The sequence below is a fragment of the Suricata suricatta genome, chromosome 1 (assembly GCF_006229205.1).
Source record: "Suricata suricatta isolate VVHF042 chromosome 1, meerkat_22Aug2017_6uvM2_HiC, whole genome shotgun sequence".
Taxonomy (NCBI): Eukaryota; Metazoa; Chordata; class Mammalia; order Carnivora; family Herpestidae; genus Suricata; species Suricata suricatta.
The window spans coordinates 189,430,913-189,440,957 of NC_043700.1; the positions used below are offsets into that span (position 1 = coordinate 189,430,913).

The 10,045-nt window shown below is 47.5% G+C and overlaps 1 protein-coding gene across 1 annotated transcript in view; it reads right to left on the minus strand.

Annotated features, from left to right (window-relative positions):
- The window catches only part of EVC2 (EvC ciliary complex subunit 2), a 122,721-nt gene that overhangs the window by 12,711 nt on the left and 99,965 nt on the right, over positions 1–10,045 (minus strand). The window contains exon 21 of the mRNA XM_029952439.1: positions 4,635–4,862. Within this exon, the coding sequence (XP_029808299.1) occupies positions 4,635–4,862 (228 nt within the window). The remainder of the gene's footprint in view (positions 1–4,634; positions 4,863–10,045) is intronic.

Here is a 10,045-nt window from a genome sequence, read left to right on the forward strand (position 1 = left end):
CCCTCGGTGTCTCAGGGCTGAACTGGGGGCTGCCCAGGGCACTCACAGGGAGCAGATACAATGTAACTGAAAGCCTGAGGCTCCTATATCTATCTACTCTGCCCCTAATCGACAGATGACCTTGACCTACCTCTGCTCTGAAGGCTTCATTCACATCCTTCACCTGTAATCCGGGGCCATGCCCACCCCCACGCCCATCACCTCTCATCATGCTTGCTGTGGATTTTGGGTCAATACCCTGTGCAGATTCCCTCCTGTCACTAATTTGCCGAGAACTTTTCATCTTGGGTGTGTGTTGAATTCAATAAAATACTTGCTCCACTACACCGAAACGATCATACGAGTTTTTTCTTTTCTCCTTTAATCTGCTAATCTGGCAAACTTTGTAAATGGGTATTTAAGGGTTAAACCAACCTTCTATTCCTGGGAAAAACTCAACCTGGCCATGCTGTGCTAATTATTTCATGGATGGCTGGGCTATGTTAATAATTCTTGTTTACAAATTGTACATCTATGTTCTCAAGGAAAGGCGAAGTGTTTTTTGTCCTTTCTCATACTACTCATGTCTGGTTTCAGTATAAAGGCTGTCTGAGCTTCACAACATGAGGGATAGTCCCGATTTTTCTAACATCAGGATTTATGTGCATATGATATGGAAAAATGTGTTGGGTTCGCCTATAAAATTTTCGGGGTAGGTGCATTTTTGTGTGTCTCCGAAGACTTCTTAATTACAGAATCAATTTCTTTCACGGCAATAAGATTATATAGACTTCTTCTACTTGGGTCAATTTTGACGATTTATGTCAAATTTGTCAAAAGAATTTCTAGAAGTTTTCCCATTTTATTTCAGTTTGTAAGTCCATCTACATGAAATTGTTGCTAGAGTTATGTTTTTGAAAACTCTACTTCATCTATAGTCATGTTACTTTTTATTATTTACTTGTCCTGGCACACCTGGGTGGCTCGGTTAAGTGTCCAACTTTGGCTCAGGTCATGATCTTGTGGTTCACAAGTTCAAGTCTTGGGTTGGGCTGTGTGCTGACAGCTCAGAGCCTGGAGCCTGCTTCGGATTCTGTGTCTCCCTCTCTCTCTGCCCCCCCACCTCCACTCATGCCTCTGTCTCTGTCTCTGACTCTCTCTCTCAAAAATAGACAAAAACTGGGGTTCCTGGGTGGCTCAATCAGTTGAGCATACAACTTTGGCTCAGATAATGATCTCACAGTTCGTAAGTTCGAGTCTCATGCTGGGTTCTGTGCTATCAGCTCAAAGCCTGACGTCTGGGTCTCTGATTCTGGGTCTCCCTCTCTGCCCCTCCCCACTTATGCCCTCTCTCCCTCTCTCTCTCTCTCTCAAAAATAAATAAGTAAACAAATAAATAAATAAAACATTATTATTTATTTGTCCCTTATTTCGTTTTTAAATGGCCACTGTGTTAGAGCTTTGTATATTTTTTAGACTTTTTTTTCCCAGAAAATTTACTTCTTCGCTTTATTGATCTTTTCCATCACAGCTTTGTTTGGTTGGATTTTGGCAGTTTTTTAAATTTTATTTATGTGATATTTATTTATTTATTTATTTCCTTCTTTCTACAGATTAATTTGTCATTGTTACCCTCTAGCTTTTTAGATGATCGTAATTGTGAGCCTTTCTTCTCTAAGTTTAGAGCATTCATTTCCCTTAGGGCTAAAAAAACTACTTCAGCCAAAATCCCACAAGATTTAATATGTTGCATTTACATATTGACATTATTTTTCTGTTCTACACTTTTAGAAGTTTCCATTAGGATTTTCTTTGACCAATAACTTATTCAGAAGTAGTTTTAGGGGTGCCTGGGTGGCACAGTCGGTTAAGTGTTGGCTTTGGCTCAGGTCATGATCTCACGGTTCATGGGTTCGAGACCCACATCTGGCTCTGTGCTGACAGCTCAGAGCCTGGAGCCTGTCTTCTGATTCTGTGTCTCCCTCTCTCTCTGACCCTCCCCTGCTTGGGCTGTCTCTCTCTGTCTCAAAAAAAAAAAATAAGTTTTAGAACTTCCAAAGTATGAGCTTTGAGGAATGATATTTTCTTAAATGGATTTGAACTTAATTGCTCTTTTTTCAAAAAGGTGGCCAAGACAATATCACATAGTTATTTGTTTTTTCACTGTGTGCTGAAGAAGACATATTCCTTCATTGCTGGCCGTCAGATTCTGTAGGTACACATTAAATTCAGGTTGACAAATGGATCATTCCGTCCATCAGGATCTTTCCTTGCGTCTCCTCTGATCAACGCAGACACAGGGGTGTGCAGAAATTCTGCACGGTCACCACAGACTTGTCACTGCTCCCTGCTGGTCTATCACATTTCCTTTTCATTATCTTGGGTCTTGTATTACATGTACGCAAGGTGAGACTCGCTCTGCTCTCCAGGTGAATAAAATTTTAAAATCGTGTTGGTATTACCTTCAATTTTTAAAATGATTTCATAAATCACGATTTTACAGTCCATACTGATAATCCGGGCATCTGACGTCTTTACAGATGTTAATCTGTTGGGTTTTGTCTCTCTGATATATACATCATCTTGTCTCTCTTGCGTGTTTGGGTACTCCAAAATTTAATCCAGAACCCTTCTTCGGCTGAAATTGATCTGTGGCCGAAATCCCAAGTGGCCCAGATTGAGACTATTTTTTCTCTGGAGAGGATCTGCTTTTGCTTTGGCCACGCACCAGAACAATCATTCAACCTACAACCAGTTTAATGTAATGTATCAGCTTAGAGATTTCCTGACTGGAGGCTGCAGTACTTTTGGATTCTTTCCTCACAGCAACAGGAGCCTTTGACTACAAATTCATGGGGAGATTCCCCTCCCCAACGGCCCCCCCAACCCCTCACCCCCTGCACCCTGGAGCAGGGCCTGGGGTGGGCGTGGGGTGGGTAGGACAGGTTTCCCTGGTGACTCCTTTGACAGCAGGTGACTTGCTCGCCCCTCCCCCTCACTCGGTGCCCGACCTCCTCAGGACACCCCCAGCCTCATCTCCCATCCCCATAAATGCACCCCAAATCCCAGGGTTGTAGCCTTCAGTCTTTGTCCCTGGATTTGAGCCTCTGGATTTGGTTTCCCCAGAACATCCTTGGCCTTTGGGAATTTTCCACATTCTCTTGTGAACTCACAAAATATTAAGAAATATGTTCAGTTTTATGTATTTAGCATCTGGATGTCTGGTGTTGGCAGGCCAATGTTTCCACATCTTTCTATCCCTAATAGCAATAATTGTCATAATTATGGTCATAATGCAGGATGCATACTGTTTATGGGAAAAGTAGGTCTGGACTCTTCAGATTCTAATGTTATTTATGACTTTTAAAAAGAAATAGTGGGGGGCTCCTGGGGGGCTCAGTCGGTTAAGTGTCATGTTCAGGTCATGATCTCACGGTTCATGGGTTCGAGCCCCGTGTCAAGCTCTGTGCTGACAGCTAGCTCAGAGCCTGGAGCCTGCTTCAGATTCTGTGTCTCCTTCTCTCTCTGCCCCTCCCCCTCTCATGCTCTGTCTCTCCCTGTATCAAAAATAAATAAAACATTAAAAAAAAATAATGGGGACCCCCAGGGGCAAGACCAAGCGGATAGTCCATGAACGTGACCTAGAGTGTTTAAGTCAGAAACCGATTGCATTCGCTCCTGGTATTTATTTATCAGCCACGTGGACCTCACAAAGAACTTGACCTGCCGAGATCTCAGTTGCTCTGTCTGAGAACTGGACTTAACAGCGGTACCTGCTTCACAGCACAGCGTAATAGTGAACTTTTACAGGGTGTGACAGAGCATAAAGGTCGAGCAGCGTAAGGCTGCAACTTATAATCAATCGTGCTTAGCGGGTCATTCTCAGATGGGCGCCTACGGATTATTAATGCTTAAATGACAGCATGCCCGCTCACAGCTTCGCGCTTACGTGCACAAACTCGGCACCCAACCAGCCTGAATTCCCTTTCCTCTCGATAGGTATCATCACAACACACGGAATTCTAAAAAATACTCCTAAAGGACCCAAAGTTAGTCCTCAAAACAGTTACCGCCATAGCTTCCGTTTCACCCTCGGAAAAAATGCGGCAGGTAGGAATAACCCTAAAATGTACGTAAACGAGAGTGCCGTCTTTCACCCCATCTCATCTGCCTTCGTTGAAAGCCACACTGTTATTTTTCACACCGCTGTGAATGACGATCCTGCCGCTGAACTCACGAACTTGCAAGGTCATGACCTGAGCCGAAGTTGAAGGCTTAACCGACTGAGCCACCCAGGCACCGCGCCCCCCACCATCTGCTTTTTGTGTCTTACTGTTTTATTCTGTCTTATGCTAAGATCGCTTTTACCCACTTGGAAGAAAGTTGAATTACATTTGCATATTGATGTGATACCCAATGTTGCTGTTGGTGTGGATGGGGAAGACACATCCTGGTCTGAGAGGGGTGAAAAACGTTGTAATTCAAAAGGTTTGCTTCTCAGGGGCAATGCAGTCCCGCAGCCTCGGGGGTGTAAGTTCCCCCGCTTAGTCCTCGCTGCGACCCTGCCGTGTAGACAGGGCATGCGGCCACCCAGTTGCTGGCGGGGGAAGCCTACCCCGCTGCTCCCCTCCTCCTTCCCGAGCCCCCGCGCTCACCGGGCCGTGCGACCCCAGGATCTGCTCGCAGGCCAGCGTGGTCAGGGTCTCCGACTCGCTCAGCTCCTCCAGGAGCAGGTCTCGGATGCTCAGGAGGGCGGTGTAGGCCCCCAGGGTCTGGGCTGTCCTGGCCGCCTTCCGGAACTGCAGGGACACGAGCGACTCCGCGAAGCGGGCCTCCTGGGCCTCCAGCTGCTGCACGCGCTCCCGGAGCAGCTCCCCGCGGACCTGGGGACGGAAGACCACCAGCCACGCAGGTTAGTGGGGGGCGGCGGGCACCGGGGGGGGGGCTTCCAGACAGCACCCCCTGGCCTGCGCCCAGGCAGCCACTCACTCGGGGCTCAGGAAGGCGTCCGGTACTTGCAAAGAGGCAACACTGGAAATGCAGCGTGCAATGCAGGACCACGGGCATCTCTGCCCACAGAGACCCGCCTCGCTGGGGCTTTTGAGGTCTGGCCATTCACTCCACACTCATCACTCTGGAAGGTCCAGGAAATCCCATCCGGAGGATAAAAGTTTGAACTTCCTAACAGCCCTGAGCCCCTTCCCACCCCGATCCCTGCTGGAGTATGCTCTCTTCTGCTCCACCCCCCCCGCCCCGCCCGCACCCCTGGGACTCCACCCTTCCCGGGTGCATGGGTGCCTACGGCCAGGGCTCCCCACGGGACTGAAATGTCTGGCACCCTTGTTTTCCTGAAGGTCTTCTATTTGTCCTTCTGTCCCTGTTCCAACTCCTCTCTCCGAAGTGTCCTCAAGGAGCACACGGTTGTCACTCTCGTCTCTGCCCTTCTTCCTCCCCTGCCCTTCTCCCACACTTGCCCTCAGCGCTGCTGACCCAGCTGGGACCCGCGCCCCTCCGGGGGAGGGCCCGTACCCGAAGGGCTCTGTAAACTCAGACGCGGGAATCCGTCCACTCGTCTCGGTCCCATAATCAAAAAGTTCATTCCGCTGCCTGTGTGTCTTCTCTGCGTCCACTGCCCCTTATGCTTTCTCCAGACAAGTGCCACACCAGCGAGGGGCCCTGATGCTTCTCACATGCCGCCCCCGGGCCCTGAAGGCAGGTCTCTGTAAATGTGCACCCCCTCCCCTCGCAGGGACCCCACAAGCCAAAACGCAGCCTGCTTGAACACATGTCTTGGTGTAGTCCTTCCTTTAATCTTTAAAAGTGTGTGGAATTTCGGGGAGCCTGGGTGGCTCAGTCGGTTAAGCATCTGACTCTTGGTTTGGCTCAGATCATGATCTCATTGTTTGTGAGTTTGAGTCCTATGTCGGGCTCTGAGCAGACAGCACAGAGCCTGCTTGGGAATCTCTCTTCCTCGCTCTCTCTGCTCCTCCCCCACTTGCACGCTCTCTCTCTCTCTCAAAATAAGTAAGCAAATATACTTTTTTAAATTACTTAAAGAAAAAAAAGCATGTGGGGGTGCCTAGGTGGCTCAGTTGGTTAAGCATCTGGTTTTGGCCCAGGTCATGCTCTCACGTTCGTGGGTTCGAGCCCCACGTCGGGCTCTGTGCTGACAGCTCAGAGCCTGGAGCCTGCTTCTTTTTCTGTGTCTCCCTCTCTCTCTGCCCCTCCCCTGCTCTTGCTGTCTCTCAAAAAAAAAAAAACAGTTTAAACAAAAGCGTGTGGAATTTCATTCACAAAACCAAAGGTAAAATAACCCAAGTGCCCGTCGGTGGACAGCATACCACACAGCCCTGAAAGGGAAGGAAATTCGGACACAGACTACACCATGGAGGATGTCATCTTCAGTGAAATAAGCCGGTTACAAAAGGACAGACGCCAGGTGATTCCTAGGCAGTCATGATCATACACACAGAAAGCAGATGGCGTGTGCCGGGCGCTGGGGGCGGCAGACACGGGGAGGTGAGAAATATTCCATACTCATGGATCGGAAGAATAAACATTGTTAAAATGTCCTTATTACCCAAAGCAATCTACACTTTCAATGCAATCCCCATCAAAGTTGCACAGCATTCTTCTCAAAGCTAGAACAAACTATCCTCAAATTCATATGGAACCACAAAAGACCCCAAATAGCCAAAGTAATATTGAAGAAGAAAACCAAACGAGAGGCATCACAATCCCAGACTTTAGCCCCTACTACAAAGCTGTCATCATCAAGACAGTATGGTATTGGCACAAAAAACAGACACACGGACCAATGGAATAGAATAGAGAACCCAGAACTGGACCCACAAGTGTATGGCCAACTAATCTTTGACAAAGCAGGAAAGTGTATTCGATGGAGAAAAGACTGCCTCTTCAACAGGTGGTGCTGGGAGAACTGGACAGCAACATGCAGAAGAATGAAACTAGACCACTTTCTTACACTACTCACAAAAATAAACTCAAAATGGCTGAAGGACCTGAATGTGAGACAGGAAACCATCAAAACCCTAGAGGAGAAAGCAGGAAGCAGCCTCCTTGACCTCAGCAATTTCCTCCTCGACACATCCCCAAAGGCAAGGGAATCAAGAGCAATAGTGAACTATTAGGATCTCACCAAAAAACCTTCCAAACGGCAAAGAAAACAATCAATGAAACTAAAAAGCAACCAATGTAATGGGAAAAGATAGTTGCAAATGACATATCAGATAAATGGCTAGTATCCAAAATCTACAAGGAACTCATCAAACTCCACACCCAAAAAACAAAGAATCTAGTGAACAAATGGGCAGAAGACATAGACATGTTTCCAAAGAGGACATCCAGATGGCCAATAGGCACATGAAACGATGCTCAACATCACTCATCATCAGGGAAATACAAATCAAAACCACACTGAGATACCACCTCACGCCGGTCAGAGAGGCTAAAATGAACAAATCAAGAGACTATAGATGCTGGCGAGGGTGTGGAGAGACGGGCACCTTCCTACGCTGTTGGTGGGAATGTAAACTGGTGCAGTCACTCTGGAAAACAGTGTGGAGGCTCCTCAAAAAACTACCAACAGAACTCCCCTATGACCCAGCAATAGCACTGCTAGGGATTTACCCAAGGGATACAGGAGTGCTGATGCATAGGGGCACATGTACCCCAATGTTCATAGCAGCACTGTCAACAATAGCCAAAACATGGAACAAGCCTCAATGCCCATCACCTGATGAATGGATAAAGAAGATGTGGTTTATATATACAATGGAATACTACTTGGCAATGAAAAAGAATGAAATCATGTCATTTGCAGCAACAAGGATGGAAATGGAGGGTATTATGCTAAGTGAAATAAGTCACATTGAAAAGGACAGACACCATATGTTTTCACTCATATATGGATCTTAAGAAACTTAACAGAAGATCATGGGGGATGGGAAGGGGAACAAAAGTCAGAGAGAGGGAGGGAGGCAAACCACAGGAGACCCTTACATATTGAGGGTGATGGGGGAGGGGGATAGGGAAGGGGGTGATGGGCACGGAGGAAGGCACTTGCTTGAATGAGCACTGGGTGTTGTCTGGAAACCAATTTGACAACAAATTATAAAAAAATAAAATAAAATAAAATAAAAAGGGTCCTGGGAAAGGATACAGGTTTGCATTTCTATGACAGGCATCATTAAATATTCAAGCTAACTAAAGTAATGAAAATTCACTTTCAAAATAATATGCTAAGTGCTTATTAAAAAAATTTTTTTAATGTTTATTTTTGAGAGAGAGAGAGAGAGAGAGAGCGAGCACGCGCAGGCAAGGGGCAGAGAGAGAGGGGGACACAGAATCCAAAGCAGGTTCCAGGCTCCGAGCTGTGAGCACAGAGCCTGATGAGGGTCTCAAACTCACAAATCGCGAGATCGTGACCTGAGCAGAAGTCGGCTGCCCACTGACAGAGCCGCCCAGGCGCTCGTACATACTCTCGTTTTAAAAGGGAAGTGCAAACGGCCTCCTTACGCGTGTCTCTGACTCCCCTCCCAGTGCATTCCTAAACAGTAGTTTTTCCTAGGGGTTGTGATGTCCTTTAAATGCAAAATGAAATCAGCCCCGTCAGCCAGCGGAGAATTACTGGCACTACAGGAGTTCCAGACGCCACAGCTCACCCTGCCCGAATTGGAAGCAAACAACTAGACGTGCAGGTAAGCCAGAGGCCAGACCTCGGCTTTAACACGGATGAGGAGCGCACTGGAGAACGCGGCGGGGGGTGTGGGGGTGTCTGCGCAAAGACACTGCCCCAGATGGGAGGCCTTCCCACCGAGAGCGCACCCCATCCCCCACAGAGAGTGGGGGCCTCCCGCGGGCGGGCTGGCTTCCCAAGAGGAGGAGGCAGCTGCTTGGAGCGCACCCAGGGCCCTCCTAAATCCCATCAGTCAGACCGTGAAAACACCCTCCTGGGAGCAAAGTGAGCAAGGGATGGAGCCCGTCCACGATGCCACTCGCCAAGTCCATGTGGAAAGAGCAGTCACATCAAGAACCTCACGTCCAAGGGCTGGAAGGAGAGGGCGATGAAATGCTTTTATTTATTATTTATTTATTTATTTATTTATATTTAATGCTTATTTATTTTTGAGAGAGAGACAGAGTGTGAGTGGTGGGTGGGGGGAGGGGCTCAGAGAGAGAGGGAGACACAGAATCGGAAGCAGGCTCCAGGCTCTGAGCTGTCAGCATAGAGACTGACGTGGGGCTCGAACTCCTGAATGAACCGCGAGATCAGGACCTGAGCGGAAGTCAGATGCTTAACCGACTGAGCCCCCCAGAAGCCCCGATGAAATGCTATTTAAACACAAGCCTGTGCTTGTACCCTGGAGGCTGCCCCGGGACATGGCAGATCAGTTTCACCCATGCTTTGGGGGACAAGTTCAAAATTTAAGACTCTCTCCCCCGCCTTGTGTCAGGAAGGTAGTAGGCTCAGTAAAGGGGCACTGAGTTCATATTTATTAAGTGCAATACCACAGTCCTAAGTAAACACTATTAGTGTTTACATTTAGAGATAGGACAATGGATTTCTATGACGGGAAAGACATTATCAACCACCCCATCAGCTGGATAATCACAGTGCAAAAATCTCAAACAAATCAAGGGTACGGCCTTAAACTAGTCAGCATAGCTCTGTTTTATTTATAGTGGATCTGTTATCTACTACATATAAATTTAACATTTAACTAGCTGTGTGACCTAGGCAGGTCACTTAACCTCTCTGAGTCTCAGTTTTGCCTGTCAAAAAGGCAGAAGATATGAACAGACACTTCTCCAAAGAGGACATCCAGATGGCCAACAGACACATACAACGATGCTCAACATCACTCATCATCAGGGAAACACAAATCAAAACCACACTGAGATACCACCTCACGCCAGTCAGAGTGGCTAAAATGAACAAAGCAAGAGACTATAGATGTTGGAGAGGGTGTGGAGAGACGGGCACCCTCTTACACTGTTGGTGGCAATGTAAACTGGTGCAGCCGCTCTGGAAAACAGTGTGGAG